The sequence below is a fragment of the Colletotrichum higginsianum genome, chromosome 10 (assembly GCF_001672515.1).
Source record: "Colletotrichum higginsianum IMI 349063 chromosome 10, whole genome shotgun sequence".
Classification (NCBI taxonomy): domain Eukaryota; kingdom Fungi; phylum Ascomycota; class Sordariomycetes; order Glomerellales; family Glomerellaceae; genus Colletotrichum; species Colletotrichum higginsianum.
Window position 1 is genome coordinate 735,243 of NC_030962.1, and position 20,837 is coordinate 756,079.

The window sequence follows — 20,837 nt, forward strand, 5'->3', positions numbered from 1 at the left end:
GAGGAAGTGCAATTCAAAGCAGGTCATGTTTGTGTTGTGGTGTGAAGTAAGTGACGAGGAGTTTGTAGTAAATGGATACTCTTGAGATATTAGGCAGCGGCATTCAAGTCTGACAATCGATAACGATGTGAGTTGTGCACTATTTATGAAATGTCATGTGTGTGCATTAGCATGGGTAAGGGTCCAGTTCAGAAAGATGTGCACAAGTTATTGTAGCCAACACCGCAGCTGCCTCAAGAGTACCTACCTACGTACAGCAATACAGCAATACAACAATGCTGTCTAGGTACTTAGCAGGTGGTTGTATTCTGGCTGGTGCATTTATTGGATTTGCTTCAAGAGGCAGCACTGCAACGGGGTTTCAAACAGCAACTGGGAACTCATAAATGAGATGGAGCCAAGATCAAGGCGATCAGATGAACATGAACAGGGGTCTCTGTCCCTCCAGACTCTCTCACTCCTCACTCAGACTCTGGATACTTCCCCAGGTTACCCCACACACACACACACCAACCGTCTTCCATTTCCATTGTATTACCCCGCACTCTTCTTTCCCTTGGCCTCCTCTTCTTCTCCATCTTTGCCGACATCCCCGACACGACATACGACAAAACTCATGCCTACAGTACGAAGTCCTCCCAGTGCGATGAGCTGCAAAGCGGCAGAAGCACAGCAAAATCCCACCACCCATCATTGACCCGAATTGACCGAGCCCCATGGCCCCCCATCTGCCGAGAGACACCACTTCACTGCGTCTCACTAACAAATGCTCTCAGCAAGACCCTCCCGCGTAACAGGAGAAATGACGATGCCTCCAAAGTCAAGGGGCTTTGCGGGGACCTCTGCTTAGGCTAATCTTTTGAGTTCCGTCAATCAATCGAGCCCCGGCCTCTTGGGTCCTGGCCGAGCTGTTCGGCTTAGCGCATCGCGACGCTTCAGCATTAAAGGAGACGCCTCCCCTTCCATAAGCGAAGGTCCTGTGATGCCCTCGACCAAGGCGTTGCTTCTCAAACCCAGGCATCAACACCCAACATGGTCTCCTCCAAGTCACTCCTCGTGAGCTTCAGTCTCGTCGCTGGCACCCTAGCACAATCCTGTTGGCGCAACGCAACCTGCACACACCCGACAGAAGCCTCCTTCCCCGGGCCCTGGGACGCGAACAACTTCGCACCCGAATCCCGCACCGCGCGACCCAAATCCGTCCTCTCCCTCTCGACCGGCGAACCCCTCGCCGCGTTTACCTCCTCCTTCTCCTCGCCCTCCGCAGTTCAAGTACTGAAGGGTAATGGCTCGGCGCTTGTGTTCGACTTTGGCGTCCTTGTCGGCGGCGTCACGACGGTGAATTACACCCTCACCGGTGCCGGCCCCGTGACTCTCGGCCTCGCCTGGACTGAAGCGAAGAACTGGATCGGCGAGTACTCGGACAACTCCAACGGCAACTACCGCGGGCCCGGCCAGGCCCTCATCTCGGACGACGGCGCACTCTTCCACGACGTGGCCGCCCCGGGCCAAGGGTCCTACACCGTCCCGCTGGCCCGCCTCCGCGGCGGTTTCCGATACCTCACCCTGTATCTCGTGACCACCACCGGCAACTCCACAACCTCGGCGGAGGGCGCGACGCTCTCCATCGACGACGTCTCGCTCGAGATCGTCTTCCAGCCAACCTGGTCCAACCTCCGCGCCTACCAGGGCTACTTCCACTCCTCCGACGACCTCCTCAACAAGATCTGGTACAGCGGTGCCTACACCCTCCAGACCAACGCCGCGCCTCCCGAGACGGGCCGCGTGCTGACCGAGGACATCTGGGACGGCGGCTGGTCCAACGACGCCTGGCTCGGCGTCGGCTCGTCCCTCCTCCTCGACGGCGCCAAGCGCGACCGCTGGATCTGGCCCGGCGACATGGGCGTCGCCGTGCCCTCGGCCTTTGTCAGCACCGGCGACCTCGAGTCCGCCCGCAACGCCATCCAGACAATGTTCGACTTCCAGCGGCCCTCGGGCATCTTCCCCCGCGCCGGGCCGCCCTACCTCGACGCCACCAGCGACACCTATCACATGTGGACCATGATCGGCGCCTACAACTACGTCCTCTTCTCGGGCGACCTGGCCTGGCTCGCGAGCAACTGGGCCACCTACCTCCGCGCCATGGACTACATCTACGCCAAGGTCCTGCCGGCCACGGGCATCCTCAACGCCACGGCCACGGGCGACTGGGCGCGCTACATCAACTCGATGAACGGCAGTGCTCCCAACATGCTCCTCTACCGCACTCTCACGACGGGCGCCTTCCTTGCCGATCTCGCCCCCGTAAGCAACGGCTCCAACTCCTCCTCGACGACGACGACGTCGTCAGGGACGGCGGCGAACCTCACCGAAACCTGGCTCTCGCGCGCCGAGACCCTCAAGGAGGCCATCATGACGCACCTCTGGGACCCCGCCAAGGGCGCCTTCATCGACGGCTACAAGAACCGCACGCTCTACCCGCAGGACAGCAACAGCTACGCCGTCGCCTTCGGCGTCGTCGACCCCTCGGGCGCCGAGGCGGCGTCCATCTCGCGCGTGCTGACGGAGAACTGGACGCCCATCGGCCCCTCGTCGCCCGAGCTGCCGGGCAACGTGTCGCCCTTCATCTCGAGCATCGAGCTCGAGGCGCACTTCGTCGCGGGCCGCCCCGACCGCGCGGTCCAGCTGATGCGCGACAGCTGGGGGTGGTACCTGCAGCACCCCAACGGCACGGGTTCGACGGTGATTGAGGGGTACCTCGCCGACGGCACCTTTGGGTACCGCAGCACGCGCGGGTACACGAACGACCCGAGCTACGTGAGCCACGCGCACGGGTGGAGCAGCGGGCCGACGAGCACGCTGACCGAGTACCTTGTCGGTTTGCGCGTGACGCGGCCGGCGGGCGCCGCGTGGAGCCTGAGGCCCGCGTTCGGCGAGGTGCCGGAGGCCCAGGCCGGCTTCACGACGGCGCTGGGGCGGTTCAGCGCCCGGTGGAGGGTCGAGGGCGCCGTCGCCACGGTGGAGTGGGACGTACCCGAGGGCACGAGGGGATGGGTGGAGCTCGGGGGCGAGGAGGGGAGGTGGGTGGACGGCGGGAAGGGGACGGCGAGCGTCCGGGTGAAGGGGTCTTGTGGTTCACGGTCCAAGAGACGGGAAAGGCTCGTCTCGAGCGAGTGAGCGAGGCGATGATGACGAGGGTGTCGTACTCGCGGGGTTGATGGTGAAGCGCTAGATTCCGACTACTGCCGGGGGAGGGGTGGGAAGCTGGATACGAGATGCCTCGTGACACGAGGCCCCGAGCGATCCGATTGCTCCAGTACCTACAGCTAGCTGATGGGCGTTGAACATGCTCTACGAGCTTAGTCGGAGCGGACTTCCCGGGGAACCAAAAAATCACCAGAAGCTCGCCCCCCTTACGGATCCCCGAAGTGGATTCACTCTGGGACTCCGGGACGTCGTTTCTCCCCCTCTCCCCCCGTCCGGGTGCCCGAACCCCCCCCCCCATGCTAGACTAGCCAGCAAGTCAAGACAGCAGTCCCGTCAGGAGTCCCTGGGCGGCGTCTGTGTGGCACGTCACGAAGTCCGGCCGATGTAGGCGTCCGCCGTCGGGCAGTCTGAGCGGGCTGTGCTGGACATCTGGGCCGCATGTGGGAGACAATGAGACGTCTGTCTGGAAGGGAACGACGGCAGGGTTGGTGTTGGGTATGGGGAAACCGGGCCATGGCAAAACGCTGCGGTCGCCTCATGTGTGGATCTAAGCCATCTGAAGAATACTTGACAAGTTTCGCTGGCACAAATGTGCTAGACGCGTTGTGAAATTCAACCCGCGACTCAAAGTTGGGACATGGCTCGTTCCCCCCTTCCCAAGTCGGAAACGGGATAGGCGCCGTTGTTAGTCCCAACTTTGACGTGCGCCAAAGTCAAAGCCAAAACGGGCGCCAGGTAGGCAGGCGGCCCCTGTTTCGATGTTTATTTTTTTCTTTCTTTCTTCTTCGTCTTTTCCATCAGCCCCGAACCCCAGCCGGAGTCGCCGTCGGAAGGGTGATCCCCCCAAAGGACTAACTCAAGCGCGGACCGGTAATGGGTCAGGGCCGATGGTCTTGACGGGCGTGAAGGACAAGCGAGTATAATCCAGAAGAAGAAAAAAGATGCGGGACAGGTTTCCTGGGTATTCTTCCAGTAAATAAGAGATAGGCTGATGGGTGTAGATAGATATGCTAATGAGCCGTATGCCCGTTTACGGCCGCTTTCCGTGAAGCGGCCGGATGCTCGTCAGTCGGTAGTGTGTGTAAACACGACGCCTTCATCCCCCGTTTCCAAATACTCGTTGCCATGGGCGCAACAAATAGCTCTACCGTGTCAGGGGCCAAGACCAGCGCTTGCTCAAGGCCGCATCGCCCTCATCATGCTATGCCAAAAATGAAAGGCGGGGAAAATAAAGAGAATTACCGCCGTTTCCCTCATCTCCAAAACGCCAAGAACACCAAGCCTGATTGATGTTTTCCCAAAATGAATGAGTCGCCCCGCAAACCAATAAAAAAAACCAGCTCCTCCGAGCAAAACTCCCTCCTCTTGTTCTCATAGTCATCAGCTCGTCGACACCTGGGCCGTCTCGGGGTCCCCAGGCGGGGCCGAGGCGGCTGCCCTCGCGGCCCTGCGGTCCCTCCTCTCGGCTTCGCGGATCCTCCTCCTTCGCTGGCGGCGGCGCTGGCCCTCTGGCCCACCCTCCTTGCAGGCGTCGATGCAGTGCATGATCATGTAGAGGAAATGCATGACGGCGGCGATGAGCTGCAGCCACATGTACCAGGGGGCCCAGGTGTTCTTCTCGACGCGCAAGGGGTCGTCACGCCAGGCGCGGTACTCGCGATTGGGGCTGCCGTTGCGCCAGCCGTTGAGGATGATGAAGTAGAAGAAGGCGACGAGGCCGAGGACGAACAGGACGAAGTCGGCGACGACGATGGCGCCGGTGCGCATGCGCGGGATCTGGCCGGTCGAGTTGGCAAGTGTCACCATCTCGGCCATGGAGAAGATGATGCCGGAGATGGACTGTTGGGGGGGGGGGGTAATTCGGTTAGTCCGTGTATTAAGGAGGAGAGACAACAAGCGGGGTAAAGGGCTCACAGTGACATATCCGAGGGGAAAGTGGAAGCCGTATCTCGAAAGGATGATGAGGGCGGCGAGAGCGCACACCTCGAAGACGACAAGGGCCAGGCGCAGGCAGAACTGGAGGATGCCATAGAAGGCGGGGATGCGCGGGCGCGCCATGCTGGCACGGCGGGGAGTCGCCTCGGTCGCTAGGTGTGGTTGGTGATGCTACGGTGAAATCATCCGCCAGCGGAGAGTTGCCGTGGTGTTGTTGTTTTGACCGGTACGTGTAACGGTGGTAATGGGAGTAGCCAGTCGGAAAGTTCGGTCGGGATTATCGGGGTAGACACGGGTGGTTGAGGCGTTTGCGACGTCGGACGGCGCCAGCCAGGGTTCGGTTCGTCTCCGGTCTTCTGTATTCTTTTTTTTCTTCTTTTTCTTCCTTTATTTTCCTTCTTCTTGTTTTCTTATTCCCTGGAGGATTGTGGAACTCCGGCAACGGTCACTCAAGACGGCCGGGTTTCGGCGGAAGCTGGCGATGGCGAGGAAGAAGTGGAAGACGAATAGCGCTGGGCGACGTTGGGCGGAAGAGGGTGAAGAGAAGAAAAGAGAGGAAGAGGAGGAAGTGAAGGAAGAGGCTGGGGAACGGTGCAGGGTGCAGGGTGCAGGTCGTCGAAATGGAGGGCCAAGGGATCTCTCTCGCTTGATTCCTCCCCGACCGGACCAACCAGTGACCACCGGACGGGAATCCCTGCTTCTACACTGCACTGCACTGCACTGCTGCAGTACTTGGACCAAAGAAGCTAGTGGATGTGCGTGGGCGAGTGAGGCTTTGCCGTTGTTTCTCTGCAGAACAATGGAGATGGGAGAGAAAAGAAAAGGCAAAAAAAGGCCAATGATCTATACGGTAGGCAGGCAGGTAGGTATGTAGACACGAATGGCGGGTTGAGGAATGAAAGCCCGACAAGATAGACAATGGGGGGGTCGGGGAGGGGGACTTCTCGCGTGGAGAGGAGAGGGGGAACATAAGAGAGTCAGTAAAATCCGTGGTCAAGACTAACGAAGATGGAAAATGGGGTTGCCAAGAATGTACGGGCAAAGTGCATCTTGGAGGGGCGTGGAAGGGAGCATGCATCAATCCATTGGCGACGGAGGCGTGGGAGGGCACGGGAGGGAGATGCATTGAGCATTGTACAGGAGCAGATGATGGTTGGGACTCCTCTGTACAAAGTACAGATACACTACACGTGTAAGTAAGGTAAGGTTAGTCGTTGACGGGGTGGTGAAGAATGGCGGACACTAAAGCTGTCTCGGTCCCTCTCCCATCTTTCTCTCTCTCTCTCTCTCCCTGGTTTGTCTCTCGGACGCTGCCATGGTTGCTCATGCGTGCCCGGTACAGATCCATGCGGTGCCCATGCCGTGTTGAATTCCTGTCCGTAGGCCGTATCCTGCGTCCATGTTCTGCGGCGTCGTGTTCGCCAGGTAGGCTGTGCGGCGCGGCGCTGCATGAGGCGGGAAAAGGCAAACCATGGAGGATTCAAGGAGGGGGGCGGCTAATATGCATGCGACGGCGTGGTCGGGGCAGGTCCTTGAAGTTGAGTGAACAAAAAAGAAAACAGAAAAAGACTGGGCGACTGACTGACCTGAGTAGGTTGCACCTGGACGAGTAATGAATGGGGGGAGGGGGCGAGTCAAAACAGTTTCGAGGTTCCGACTTGAATCTCAGCAAGGCAGACAATTGGCACCGTTTTGGAATTGAATCTCCTGTCATCAAGTCATGTCACTGTCACTCGACTATCCGACGGCCCAAACGGCCCAAACGGCCTGGAACACCATCCTCCTCCGGTCTCCATCGGTCTTCCCTGCCCGAGCTCGCCGGGTGATGCTGGCCGCCTCCGTCCGGCTCGAGCCTCGGGTGCTCGCTCACTCGTTGAGGAGTTGACAATTCTGGTTCAAAATGAAAAAGATACCCAAGCAGCCCAGCTGCACTATCGACATGCACTTGTGTAGGTCTCTTTCGGTCGACGGAGATGGACGGTCTCTGGGGCGAGGGAGTTGTCGTTTGTTCGACCTTTGGTTACGTCATCCTATCCGCCGTCCCGACCAGAGAGAATCTGGAGTGTGAAGATGGTGATGGTTGTGCTTTAGTCTTCTGAGGTGTTATTGACTGACTCCCTGCCTGTCTCAGTAGACAATCCTAGTCGACGTAATTAGTCGGTACGGCCCCTGCGGCATCGGTCACTCGCTCAGGTAGATATCTGTACAGCAACATCGTACGTTCTGGCGGTGGCTTTTTAAAGAGAGTAGGCACCTGGCAAAGGCGACGAAACGCCTCGAGAAACAAGACCCGTTCCCTCACCTTGAATCAACGACGCGTCTTATCGTTCTCTATTAAGACAAGTGAGAAAAACAAAGAATTCGAAACAATTACCCACCTGAAGGGCAGACACGACGTCGAAGGCAGGGCCATTCCATAAATAAACCAGCAGAAGCACCCGGCGGCCCCATCGTCCCGTCCAAGTTTCCAGTACTTTTCCCCGTCTCCACGTCGCCACCACGACCAACTTCGCAGCGTTACGCAACCCCGGGGCCATGCCCCCCCCCCCCCTCTTCCCTTCGGTAAATGACCGCCGCATCGTCACATCAGATAGGGACTCGATGCGGCTCGGCACACGGCACACGTCTTCCCTTCCCCCTCCCGTGTCCCACTTCTCGGGGGACCTTGCGAGTTCCCACCTGTGAGGCTTGACGCTGAGGGAGAATATCAAGCAAATACCAAGCCGGTTTGAACGGCACCCGCGCGGCACTTGGCTCGCGTCAATCCCCACGGCCTCAACGGCCCCCGACACGACACAAAGGCTTGAACCCCCCCTGGCTGTTCAATGACGGTGGCCTCCCCTGTTGCGCGGCCGATGCCTCTGACGTCGTCTTCCCCGGTCTTTGGCTCCTTATTCTGTGGTCCGGGCTGATATTGGGCCATGTCTTGGGATGGGCGGATGGGGAATTTGACGTCGGTAGACGCAACGTAGAAACGGTGGACAGGCTGTTCGATGACGGAGGCGTCATCGCGTCCTTGGCCAAGATGACGGTCTCCTGCCTGATGCTCGACGTATAAAGGGGCCGTCGGATGCTAAGGCCTTGGGAAGTGCTTGTTTGTTCTCATCAAAGTCAACATCACAATCATCTTCTATCATCACGGAAGTCTCATCTACGACATATCCGTACACATAAACTACAATCTTTACAACCAAAACACAAGCAATCAACACAAAAACAAGACCACTCAACCCTTCATCATGCACGGCGGAAGACATAACAACGGCCCCTCAGGCGGCATGGGCGGCGGCATGAACGGTGGCGGTATGAACGGTGGCGGTATGAACGGTGGCGGTATGAACGGTGGCGGTATGGGCGGTGGCTACGGCGGCGGCAGCGGAATGGGAGGTGGTATGGGTGGCGGTCACCACGGCGGCCACCACGGCGGTATGGGTGGCGGCGGTATGAACGGAGGTGGTATGAACGGAGGTGGCATGAATGGAGGTGGCATGAACGGTGGTGGCATGGGAGGCGGCTACGGAGGTGGCATGAATGGAGGTGGTATGAACGGCGGTGGCATGGGAGGAGGCCACTCTGGCGGCAACTACAACAACAGCAACAGCAACAGCGGCGGTGGAGGCGGTGGTCTCCTCGGTAGTCTCATGGGCGGAGGCAAGGACAAGAACGACAACAAGCAGAGCGGCGGTGGCGGCTTCACCGATAAGATCATCGACGGCGCCGCTTCGATGGCCAAGAAGAAGTTCTAAAGAAGGGGGGAACAGCCGAATAGTTAACGACGTAACGAATATCCTGTACTACTAGCCGGGCGAGCTCAATGCCCGTGTAAAACACAATTCTCATGTTTCTAAACAAAATCCTCCGCGCTCCTTCCTGGTTGTGACGTCCGGCTTCGACATCTGATGAGACGCATAGTTTACTGCCTAGCTTGGAAAGGGTTGCCCAAGGTTACCGAGTGATCTCGTGTATCAGCCGTCTGTCAGTCCGTCACTCGAACTCGCGGGGCGCGATCCGGCAATCACATCCAACGTAAGTGGTACATAACAATGCAATGGGCTGAAGGCTCAAAAGAATGGAGTCTTCGAATATTCGATTCGATTCTGATGCAAAAACGGCGACCTCGTCGCATCTCATTGCAATATGCCAAGCCTGGCCTTCAGGATTGGGATTCCTGGAAACACTCTTGTTACATGCCCGAAAAACGCCTGACTATCAACTGAGGGCTCGTCTCTTACGCCCGCCCCCAAGAAATGTCATCACCAACCTCCATTCATTCCCCCCTTTTTGTCACAGTTCTAGTCAGGACCGCCTCCTAATGCTAATGCAAGATTCTCAAACCCTCATGGGTGACCAAAAAAAAAAAAAACTAAAAAAAAAAAAAAAAACCTTGCCGGACTGCAGGGACGAAAAGGACTGAATGGACGGCCTGTCGCAAAAGTGCACTATGCTTATGTGGACAGCTCAAGCGAGGTGCCTCATCCGGAAATCCATGTTTATCGGGGTATTTTCAGTCGCATCGTGTCCACCGCGTAATGTCTGCTGACGCGTAGAAGCCATCAAGAGAAGATGCACGAGTCTGGAGTCCTCGAGCTGAAAATTTACAGTTCGACGTTGGAAAGACGCCGAGGGGAGAGGAGCCCCATATGTATCAAACGATAAAGCGTCAATGGCCAGGAGTGTCATAAGGCGTTAAGTAACACTCGGCTTCAGCCGTCCGGGTCGTCGAGTTGCCGGGGTTTTGAATCTAATCATAGATGGCCGAAAGAGAGGTTATTCCTCCTTTGTGGCCTTGGCGGCGGCCTCGCTCGCCTGCTTCTTGAGCTCTTCTTCTTTGGCCTTGGCCTTCGCTTTGCCCTCGTTGTACTTGGTCATCTTTTCCGACAGGTAGCGGATGGAGCGGCCGACCCCGGCCGTGAAGAAGCTCTTGATGGACTGCGCCGTGGCGGGCCAGTTGACCGTCTGGCTGATGACCTTTCGAATCGACTTCTGCAGCTCTTGGGGATCATCCTGGACGATGCGCTGCTCGAAGCCGCCGCCCTCGCGGCGCTTGAAGCTCACAGCGTCCTCGTCCTTGGAAGCTTCTATCATGGCCTTGAATTCCGACGTCGGCACCATGAGCTTCTTCTGGTACTGGAAGTACAACCGCGATCGGAAGGCCTTGGGCAGACGGCGGACCATGTTGCCGCGCTTGACCGGGTCCATGTCCTGGTACATGGCGCCATCGTACTCAACATCTTCGGCGTGCTTGCCCTGCTGGTCGGCTCCGTCGGCGAAGTCGACATTAGGCATCGTGTTCAGCAGCGGGCCGTACAGCTTACGAAACGAGACCATATTGTTGTCGACGATGTTATCGATCTTGCTCTTATTCTCGGTGGGCAGAGACATGCGCGGGTCGCCGAGGTATGAGATGCCGGCAATGGTCGAGAAAAGCTCCTTTTCAGTGAACTTGGGGGGCAGCAAGAGAAGAGCGGTACGGACAGCCGAAATCAGGTTGACCTGGTTCGCGAGACGCACTCGGGGATGGTCGCGCAGGATCTTAACCGGCTTGTGAAGTCTCCCGGCGAGGTACAGATTGTTCCAGGTGGAGAGGTCGGTGCAGAGGTTGTCGATAGACGTGACGCCGTACTTGATAAGCATGCCCTTCTTGGTGACGTACGGATTGAAGTAGACACCGGCGCCCCAGCGGTCCTGGAAGGTCGAAACGAGACCGGAGCCGAAGCTGGCCAGGCCCGAGTAGTGGTCGCGGTGCTGGCGTATGTTGAGCGAATGCCAGTGCTGGGTGTGGGTGACGCCGAAGATGAAGTCAATCATTTTGGGACCTCCCTTCTGGACCTCCATCAGTGAGGGTGAGGGCTTAGGGTGGACGGCGCGGAAGTCCTCGTCTGATACGGATCTGGTGGCCTTGGACTGGGGGAAAACGCCAGAGCCATAGGCCATGGCGTACATGATGGGGGCGCGGAACTCGCGGACAACTTCGGTCAGAACCTTTTTGAACTCGGCATTGACCTCCATGTGCTGGTTGATGCCAAACTCCTTATAAGGGAGCTCCTCAAAGTCCTCAATCTTGGCGTCGGGATGTTCCTCCCAGTTGTCCGCTGACAAGGTCGGAGCGGTCCTCTCCTTCTTCTCGGCCTCGCGGGCCCAGTTGAAGTTGATGGCGGAGCCTCGGTGGGTGTACGGAAGGGGGCTGTCTTCCTTGGCCTGATTGTCATCTTTTTTGCCGGTGTCTGTTGAATAGCAGCGAGACGAACATGCGAGGGCCGTGGCGGTGATATACGCGGGACGCAGCGCCTGGCTCGGAGTGCCACGGAGCTTTTCGAGAATCAGCGTCATCAGCCTTGGAGATCTTGGCAATATTGAAACAGTGCGCTACGAAGACGCTATGCAGAAGGCTTACCAGCAGGCGAGAGATTGTCATGATGGTAGGTTGGCGATGGCTTCTTCTAGGTTGGTGGTGTTGGAAGCAGAAAGTCGAGGCAGAGTTGAGAGAAGAAAGAGCTCGGACGAGAGAAACAGCTTGCGAGGTGTTTATTTTTACTAGTCAAATGAGGGATCCCAGGGAGTTCGCAACAAAAGGAGAGATCGGCACAGTGATGTCCTCAAGGCGAGAGCCACTGGTCCGGACCCAAGTCACCACAAGCTTAGTCGCAAGCTGAGTTGTTGCAGCCAGTTTGGCTGAGTTTTGTACCGGCCCAGCAACGAAGCTATGGTGTTCAATGTTTGTTTCTACAGCGCAGGTGTATTCTCGGTTCGATAGAAGAGGGCTGGTGGGAGGATCGTTTTCGTCGAAAGGGTTCCCCGTCGGGTAGAGGCTCGGTTGTCCCGGACTCTGTGTGGGGGGTTGATGTTGCTTCGGATATGGTGTCCCCGTTCGCAAGCCCCTGTTGGCAGAGCTTATCCTAAGGCTGCAAGCAATTCGGTCCAGATACTAGTTCGCTGGGTTTCTGTTCGTCTATGTTTCAGGGGGGAGGCTCTATGTGGTTGTCGAGGGGTTGTCGAGGGGGACAATCCGGAGGGTTGAAGCTATCGTAGAAATCTGCTTGCAGTGACGAGAGCTCCCAGATGGGGTGAGCACCGAACGCTAGAGCAACTGGGGCACGGAGCGGCCCCTGATCGGTGCGGCGTCCCAAGTCAGGAAAAAGCTTCCCAGCATGTGGAATGTGGGGATCACGTCATGGTGCAGTTGGTCCCTGGTCCATCAGCCACAGGGCCACAGGGTCTAGGGCCGTTGTCATTTGTCTCACTCCCTTTGGGGGGTTGCGTCTGTCATGATGATGTGGATGTGGATTTGGATGTGGATGGATGGATTTTTTTGTTTGAAATGAGAATTGATGCCGTTTTCTGACGAACATTTTCCGTCTTTGAATTCTGGCGGAATCCTCTTGCTTGACCAAAGCCACCAGAAACAGTCCATTGAGAATCCACTGGGGCGCTCCATGAAGACACTGCCATAAAGACAATGTTTCGTATCATTGATTTGTGAAAAACGAAGCAACATTTGGGGGATCATTTGGCTGTAAATCCTGAGCCACGTTGGAGACGGAAGATTTGTGGGCGTTGGCTCAGAGGAGAACACATTGAAAAGATGGAAGATGAAGTATGAAGAAAATATCCGAAAAGGAATACCGAAATTGGCAACCAGTTCAAGGAAGGAAGGAAAGACCCCAGGCTCTGCTGCCCATTTCGAGAAGAGGCAGGTAGCAGTAAAAGAGATCCGTTCCTGCCCACCTATCTAGGTGCAACAAGCAGGTCCTCCATCAGCCATAGAACTGGCCATTGGCAGTGACAGGTGTTGACAAGTTCTTCCAATCAACACTCAAAGTAAAGCAAAATGGACGGTACAAGCGATGACGACGAGTGGGAGCGGATTGCAGAAATTGGTTATCTGTTGATGGCGACGCAGCAACATCCTACAGTTTCAGCTCCAACTAACGGCCCCGTCGACGGCCCCGGAACCAACAGAGACGGAGGGCAGATGGCGGCGGAGCCCCAGGCCCAATTGCCCCAATACAGCGGTGCAGGGTCGCCCGGGAGATATCACGTGACGCTTTCACCTGCAGCTCCGGCCTCCGGCAACCACCCAAACAACATTGGCCCATCACCGGGAGGACGCGTTCAGGAGCATCACCGTCACAGCACCGGCGTCATGAGGTCGCATACCCCATCGGGCGATCCTACAGGCAGGCGAAGCTCCGTCTCCAATCGTTTACGTGCCAGCATCGGCGGAAGCGCTCTCCCCAGACCTAACACCTCTCTCAGAGAGTCTAGAGTACGTTGTAAACAAACCCAACTCCGCTATGCAACAAACAAAACAAAAAGCGCCCCCAAGAGGGACGGAAAGAAAAGAAAAAGAAATGAAGAACCACAATTTATTGCTGACTGTAAACTATCACTATAGACCTTTCGCGCAACACAGCCCACGTATAACCTTTTCACCGGCGGCGATGCCCACAGCAGACCCGGATCTCGCGCAAGCCTAGCCGCCGAATCCGTTCGTGCCGCCTCCTGCGAGAGCTCTAAAGAAAACATGGCTCCCCCCGACGCCGCCGAATACGAGAGCCAACGCCATGTGATCGAGGAGCTGAAGGCCGAGCTTGGCACACTTCGGTACACCATCAGCACTTTTGAGCAGGAGAAGCAGATGGCCGACGCCCGACACAATGCTGAACTCGAGGACCAACGCCGCCGTGCCCAGGCCGACTTCACGGCGAAGCAGGCCGCCGAGACCGAAAAGTCACAGGCCGCGCGCCAGCTGGAGACCGCGCAAAGGGAATTGAGCGAATTACGAGAGAACATCGCGCAAGAGAAGACAGGACTTGAGAAGCGTGCGCGCGACGCCGAAGAAGAGGCCCGTTTGCTGCAGGAACAATTGGAAGACTTGTCGAGCGCCAAGGACGAGGCTGCGCGCATCAACGAGAAGAAGACGATCGACCTCGAAATGCAGCTGCGCGCCGCCCAAAAGTCGACACAGGAGCTGGAGCAGGAGGCCCATGCCCGTGAGGCTGCTCTGCAGCAGGTCCAGTCCCAGCTAGCCGACAAGGACAGCCAGGTGGGCAACCTGGAGTCAGAAGTTCTGCGCCTCAAGGCCCAGACGGGCGACGCCGACACAATGGCGATCATTAAGCGGGAGTTGTCGGAGCAAGTGGCTCATATTCGCAACTTAGAGGCGACCAATCGCGAGCAGCTCTCCGAGCTGAAGCACCTGCGACAGATCCACCGGGCGGTTGAGGTTGTTGAAGAGGAGAAGCGATCCCTTCAGCGGAAGCTCGAAGCCGCCCAGTCGCTCGAGGCTGAACTGTCGGAGGCGCGCATCCAGCGCCAGCGCCTCGAGGACGAGCGCATCGCCTGGACCGGCTACCTCGCCAGCACCGGTACCGACCTCGAGTTTGACTCGCCCGAGGCCGTCGCCCGCGCTCTGGTTGAGCAACGCTATGAGACAGCCGCCCAGCTCGACAGGGTCGGCTCGCTGCAAGCCGAGTTGGCCGCGCAGGAGTCCGCTGTCAAGTCCCTCCAGGAAGAGAATGCCACGCTCAAGTCACAACTCACCGAAGCGCGATCCGTCGCGACGACCCAGAATGTCGACAAGACGAGGCTGCGGACCGAGCGCCAGCGCGTGCTCGCGGTAAAAGAGGTCGAATATCTCCGTGCCCAGCTCAAGACGTTCGACGCCGAAGACGAAGCCTTCCAGCCCGAGGCCGTCGACGAGACCCGGACGCGACGCATCCAGGAGCTGGAAGACCTAGTCGATAAGTATAGGTCGGAAGTGCAAGCACTGCACGCCGAGATGTCCTCCATTGAGTCCGGCCGGCCCGCTGAGCCCGCCCCCGCCGCTGCAGGCACCAAGCGCCACCGCGACGAAAACGATGAGGCCCTGCAGGAGCAGCTGGGCCTGCTCTCGCGCAAGAGCCGCAAGCTCCAGGACCAGCTGGCGTCGGTGCAGACCCAGCACGCCCTCACGCAGAAGGAGCTTTCGGTCGCGCAGGAACAACTCAAGGCACTCAAAACGCAGTCCAAGACGCGCGTCCTCTCGCTGCGCTCCAACCCAACTTCTGATTTCGAGGCCATCAAGATGGCCACGCTCAAGGCCCTTGAGCGGGAGAACGCGGACCTGCTCGCGCAGATCCGGGGCGACCCGTCCTCAGCAGACCTCGTGCCGCGCACGCAGCTCGACGCCGCGAACCGCCTCGTCGAAGAGGCCCGCGCTGAGACGGCATCGGCCCAGAAGTCGGCCAAGCGCCTCAAGGAGGTATGGTCCAAGAAGTCGCTCGAGTTCAAGGAGGCCATATTCAGCACCCTCGGCTGGACGGTTATGTTCATGCCCAACGGCAAGATGCGCGTCGAGTCGACCTTTTACCCGTCCCGCACGGACGAGTACGAGAACTCGATTGTTTTCGACGGCGAGAAGGGCACTATGAAGGTCGGCGGCGGGCCCCGCAGCGCCTTCGCTCGCCGCATCGGCGACCAGATCGGTTTCTGGGTCCGCGAGAAGGGCTGCATCCCCGGCTTCCTCGCCGCGCTGACGCTCGAGTTCTACGAGGAGCACTCGCGGAACCAGATGCAGACCGAGTGAGCAGCAGTCGAGCGAGCATCGACGACTGGCGGGCGCGATGCTTGTTTCGGGCGTGTGCATATGTGTACATACACGGACGATGAAGAAACGGAAGGGGGGTGCGTTCCCTGCACGTTATTCCATTTGTTGTGCGGAAAACGGGAACCAGTGACGGGAACATGGCCGTCAGTGGAGGTACGAGGACAATGGAGGCTGGATTGTACTAATGTCTTTTCTGTTTAAATCACGATGATACCTAGCCTCACAAGCCCGAAGAATCGGTATGGGGGGTGTTCAAATACTGGGCTGGATGGATGAATAGGTTTCTTTTGAAACCTCAAATGACACATGGGCTACTTTTTCCAACTTGTCACGCCTGTCAGTTTCGCTTTGCCTTCTCTTCACGATGCATCGTCGAATCGTGTCGTCATGTCTAAAACTCGTTCCTCTTTTTGATGTGCAGAGTATCTGGGAATCTTGCCTTTTACTCGTCATACTTGTACAAAAAGCTACCCATAATCCGCCCGAGGGGGAAAAGACTCGCCTCCATCGTCAAAAGACGTGACCTACGACGAGATCATCGTCTTCGGAAAATCCAACATGTGAAAAGAAATAAAACAACAACCTCCCACATTTCGCCAGACATGTTCTGTCCGGCGCGTAGTGTCTTGACTTCTCCTGCCATGCGCTCGCTATGTAAATTGGTCTGCTTCTCCACCAATGACAAAATCTACCACTTGAAAAGGGTATGTACACACACCTAGGCATCACCGTGCTCCCTATCAAATATTCGGTGCACCTGAGCGTCGATTACTTGGCTTCGTACTTGCCACTGGTAACTTTCTTCACCACCTTCACGTCCGTCCACTCCTGGTCAGCCGGTGGTGCCGGCGAAGTAGGGTTGTCGTCCGCAAAGGGGTCGGCATCCTCCTCCTTGCCCTTGCCCTTGGTCTCCTCCAGCCTCGAGATGGAAATGCCGCTACCGAGGTTCTCGGGCGTCATCTCCCATCGAGCCTCGATGTGTCCCGGCTTGGGCTCGGCGTTCTCAGCGCCGATGATGCGACAGACGATCTTCTGCGTCTCGGCAGTGAGGGTCAAGTCGCCGAGGCGCCAGTACACCAAGTGCTTGTCCTTGAGGTGCGTTCCTGTTGGCTTCGTCTGCGCACCCGAAGCCTTCGCGCCCTCGTATGTGGCGACGAAGACAACGTTGTGCAGCGTCACGGGTGCCGTCAGGTTGCTTGAGGGGTTGAGGGAGTACTGCAGCAAGAGCCCGAGCTTGTCGCCCTGAGGCTTCCAAGCCGGGCGGAGCAGGAGCGGAACTTGTGCCGCCAGGCCAGCGCCTTGAGCGTCGCCAGTGTGCACTCTGTAAGTGAAGGCTGTCGCCGTCTTGTTCAGATGCGATAGGTCCAGGTTGAACTCGTCGGATTTGCCCGAGTTCTGGACGAAGATGCGGTTCGGTCCAATGACTTCTAGATTGGAGAAATTGTTGATTCTGATGGTCTCACGGTCTAGTTCCCGTTAGCATTTCTTCCCTATGGCGGGTAACGAAGGCACTCACCAGGTCTGGAATCGCCTGCTGCTTGGTAGGCAAAGGCAATCTCACCATGGACCTTGGCACTTGTGACTGTTCCGTCCTCAAAGGTCGCCGACACTGTCTCGATGACGGATGCATTGAGACCAGGCTCGTGCATCTCAGGATGCTTCAAGTGGGCCAGGCTCACGAGTGAGTTGGCGGAGCGGATGGACTGCGTATCTGATGTCGCGGCAATGCTTGCTTCGGAAGTAAGGGCAGCCACCGTGGTGGGCTTGGACGACTGGCTAGGAAGTGATGGCGAAGTTGGGAACGGGTTCTCCGTGGTGAGCTCAGGCTCGGGCATGTTGGGGGGCGGCACGTAGATGGTGTTCCTGACGTCCCTCCGCCCTCGCACGGTTCCCAGCTTGCGTGACGGGGCGGCCATCTGCGTCAGGGTGTTGGCGACATTCGACATGGCAGCCTGCTTCGCGTCGGCGTCTTCCTCGGCGATAGGCGAGCTGGCGATGTTGAGCTTGAACATTTGTTCGTTCTCCTCGGCGGCCTCGCGCTGGGCCTGAGAGATGGGGTCGTTGTCAGGAGGCCGGATCGTGAAGCCCTCGGCGTCCTTACTCTCGGCGTCTTTACCCTGCGACGGGGGCGGGCCGGGGGGAGGGGCAACATCCAACGCGTCGGCGCCGTGGGTCCCATTGACAGGGCCAGCGGATGCGCCCAGGCGATTCGCATCTGAGAGGCTTTCCCCAAACCCGTTCGTACCTTCGTGAAGAGGCCTGTCGGTGCCAGAGGACTGGGGCGGTCTAGGAGAGTCGGGCGTCTCTGCGAGAGCAGACAATCGGTTGTGGGCCTCGGCCAGGTTATTGGACGAAGCCCTCGGAGACAGGCCGGGGCGAACATGAGTGCTGCTATGACTGCTGCTAAGACCGCGGCCGAAGGATGGAGCGCCACCCTTTCCAGGGGAAATCTGGCCGAACCCGCCGTGAACGCTCTGCCGGCGGCGGCCAAGCATGGTACCGATCCGGCTCCGCAACTTTGATTCTGCATCGTCCGTTAGTCAACATAACAAGGGTTGTTGATTGTCTACGTCATCATACCGCTCTTTCCATCGGCAAGACCAGAGTGGTCGCTAGCGTCGTCGTCGCGTTGACCCAGGCTGCTAGGTGGAGGCGGAGGCGGAGCCAGCGTCTGACTTGTCGGTACATTGGAGGATTGCCTGGATGCCGTGGCCCTCTTCTCCAGGCGTGGCTTTCCCGAAAGCACCCTCTCCTTGAAGCTCGCGATCTCCTGCTCGGTGCTGATCTCCAACATGGAGGCCAAGGTGTCGGCAGCGCGGGACTGGTTTCGTTGTGCCTGGTCGCTCTCGTGGGTTTCGTACTGCGTAAGCAGATCGCGCAGCTGGTTGACGCGCTGCTCGTCGATGGCCTGCAGGGTCTCGAAGATGAAGGGAGCCTGGGAATCCCACTGCTGTGTGGCGGACTCGAGTCTTGCCGTGGCATCCGCCATCTTCTGGGTGTTCGTCTTGGGGCCTTTGCGGGTCAGAGCATCGGCCTTCTTCTGAGCATCCTCAAGGTCTCGGGCCATGGCGGTCAGGTTGGCCGAGATGGTCTGCATGTTCTGCATCTCCTTACGAGCCTGGAAGTTGCGAAGAGGGGTCTCGACATCTTTCTCAAGTTGGCTCGAGAAAACGTGGTGGGAGTGGGCAGTCGCATCGACAGATTGGAGTATCTTGTCCCAGGGGCCTGTGAAGACGCTGCGTAGTCGGTCAGTACATTGTTTGTCGGGTGTCTTGTTGGAGTGCCCATCAGGTCAAGCTAGGGGCGTCGTGGGCTACCTACCCAAGCTCAGATTGGCTGTTGGGGACTTTGAAGGTGAGAAGCCTCTTCAGGCTCTGGACATATTGGTCCTCGACACGGCGGCGTTCCTGGATGGGATTGTTCAGCTTGGGACTGCTCTCGTGTCGGGTGTGTAGTCTTGTTGTGGTTTCGGGCGTCGATTTACCTGCAGCCAGTCTGCGATCTCGGTGTTGATCTTGTTCATTCTCTTCACACGGTCGTTTAGGACGTTCACGGCCTGCATGGGCTGAAGGTGTGCCTAGACAAAGGGGAGAAAGGAAAATCAGCATTCAAGTCGCAAATAATGCGCCGCCACAGCCATGAAAGAGGGAGAGTCAAAAGGGTCGTCCAGGGCTGGGAGACAGCCTCGGCAGAAGGGTGGTCGGTGACTGTGCCCTCTTCCTCTTCCCCATGGGGCTGGGAGGAGGAGTCGAGGAAACAGTGACGATTGACGACGGGGCCGGGGACAACGAGCAAAGTAAAGGAACGGGAAGATTACCAGCATGGCAGGGTATTCGGCCCTTGCAAGATCGTCCATTGTGTCTAATTAGCGGGCGCGCAAAATCATATACGATGAATTCAAGCGGCGAGAGAAACGGCGCGCATAGCGATGCTGTCTATAATGCTGGGAAAGGTGTCGTCGCCAAGGTGAGGAGCGTTCGCATCGTGGGAAAGTCGTGAGTGGTGGTGAGAAGGCGAAGGATCGAAGGTGGGTTGGGTTGGCGGGTTGGCGGGAGGGAACAGGAATAGGGAATCGAGCTGAGTGTGGACAGGTACGTAAATTGACTGCCAACTGGTCGAGGCCGGCAAGGAAGGTGCCTACTCAGCCAGTATGGGGACTCAGTAATAGTGCGCTTTCACTACAAGGTCGGGCAGTGAGTGACCAGCCAAGGCCTGGACGATGCACACTGCACGCTGCCTGCACATTGGACGCTGCACGGTGACTTTCCAGGGTTGGTTCTTGGGCCGATGATGAAGTGTGGAGTAGGGAAAGTAAGTAGACCGGGCCGGGGAGGATGGTTGGTCTGTCTCCGCTGGGCTGCCTAGGCTGAGCTGGGCTGGGCCGGGCTGAATAACTCCACGTACAGGTCGACTTGGACTTGACCATCCTCACTTCCGCCATCAATGATGCATCTCAATGAACTCACTGTGTCAATGACCACGCAGCATATCCAATCTTCAGGACCCACGAAATCTACATACAGAGTACTACCGCACATAAAAACCGTCGTTGGCCAAGTGCCCAATGCGGCTGCTGGACGCGACGACTGTCGAGTCTGCATGCAGCACACACTATCTCACCTTGCCTAGGTAACAACTGTTATGCCCCCCATCCATGCATGTCTCACGTACCTTTTTCCCGGTGTCATGTCAATTGGTCCGAGTGCAGTCACGGCGGCCCATGCCAAAAGGTTCGGCGGATGTCTGTTGCTGCTTGATTGAATTGAACCCGTTGGCTTCGGATGGAAAACCACTCAGTCTTAGAAACAGGCTAGACTGGGGAGGAGACTGCATCCGCGGTCGAGTGGACGAATACGTCACACAGCACACATCTACCCGGCCCTACCGACCAGGTTAGCACTTCTCATCACAGGAGAATCCGGACTGGTGCCAATAACACGCTTCTCGCGCGTGCTACAGAGACTACGCGGAGCGCAACGCTCGCTTCCATGGCGCTGAGAAGTAGACGACGCCCTCCTTTTCCACTCCATGGTGCCGTGCCTGGTTATTTCGCCTAGTCACTTCACTTATTTACTCGCCAGCATCCCTCGCAAGGTTCAGAGGAACG

At 57.7% G+C, this 20,837-nt stretch overlaps 6 protein-coding genes across 6 annotated transcripts; 3 read left to right on the forward strand and 3 right to left on the reverse strand.

Moving 5' to 3' along the window:
• Nucleotides 1–1,032: 1,032 nt before the first annotated feature.
• Nucleotides 1,033–3,177, forward strand: CH63R_13687 (bacterial alpha-L-rhamnosidase domain-containing protein; the record flags this gene model as incomplete). The annotated part of the gene is made up of 1 exon (XM_018308661.1): nucleotides 1,033–3,177. The coding sequence occupies one exon, from the start codon at nucleotides 1,033–1,035 to the stop codon at nucleotides 3,175–3,177; it is 2,145 nt and encodes a 714-aa protein (XP_018150979.1).
• A 1,410-nt stretch (nucleotides 3,178–4,587) lies between these two features.
• On the reverse strand, nucleotides 4,588–5,265 carry CH63R_13688 (uncharacterized protein; the record flags this gene model as incomplete). The annotated part of the gene is made up of 2 exons (XM_018308662.1): nucleotides 4,588–5,046; nucleotides 5,122–5,265. 2 exons carry the CDS (start codon nucleotides 5,263–5,265, stop codon nucleotides 4,588–4,590), a joined length of 603 nt encoding a protein of 200 aa, XP_018150980.1.
• A 3,116-nt stretch (nucleotides 5,266–8,381) lies between these two features.
• Nucleotides 8,382–8,888, forward strand: CH63R_13689 (uncharacterized protein; the record flags this gene model as incomplete). Its single annotated transcript, XM_018308663.1, has 1 exon — nucleotides 8,382–8,888. The coding sequence occupies one exon, from the start codon at nucleotides 8,382–8,384 to the stop codon at nucleotides 8,886–8,888; it is 507 nt and encodes a 168-aa protein (XP_018150981.1).
• A 1,021-nt stretch (nucleotides 8,889–9,909) lies between these two features.
• Nucleotides 9,910–11,557, reverse strand: CH63R_13690 (Mitochondrial import protein mmp37; the record flags this gene model as incomplete). Its single annotated transcript, XM_018308664.1, has 2 exons — nucleotides 9,910–11,451; nucleotides 11,537–11,557. The coding sequence occupies 2 exons, from the start codon at nucleotides 11,555–11,557 to the stop codon at nucleotides 9,910–9,912; spliced, it is 1,563 nt and encodes a 520-aa protein (XP_018150982.1).
• A 1,413-nt stretch (nucleotides 11,558–12,970) lies between these two features.
• On the forward strand, nucleotides 12,971–15,709 carry CH63R_13691 (Spindle assembly checkpoint component MAD1; the record flags this gene model as incomplete). Its single annotated transcript, XM_018308665.1, has 2 exons — nucleotides 12,971–13,408; nucleotides 13,538–15,709. The coding sequence occupies 2 exons, from the start codon at nucleotides 12,971–12,973 to the stop codon at nucleotides 15,707–15,709; spliced, it is 2,610 nt and encodes an 869-aa protein (XP_018150983.1).
• Nucleotides 15,710–16,498: 789 nt separating this feature from the next.
• Nucleotides 16,499–19,586, reverse strand: CH63R_13692 (SAFF domain-containing protein; the record flags this gene model as incomplete). The annotated part of the gene is made up of 6 exons (XM_018308666.1): nucleotides 16,499–17,196; nucleotides 17,247–18,254; nucleotides 18,311–18,966; nucleotides 19,052–19,137; nucleotides 19,215–19,307; nucleotides 19,548–19,586. The coding sequence occupies 6 exons, from the start codon at nucleotides 19,584–19,586 to the stop codon at nucleotides 16,499–16,501; spliced, it is 2,580 nt and encodes an 859-aa protein (XP_018150984.1).
• Between the last annotated feature and the right edge of the window lie 1,251 nt (nucleotides 19,587–20,837).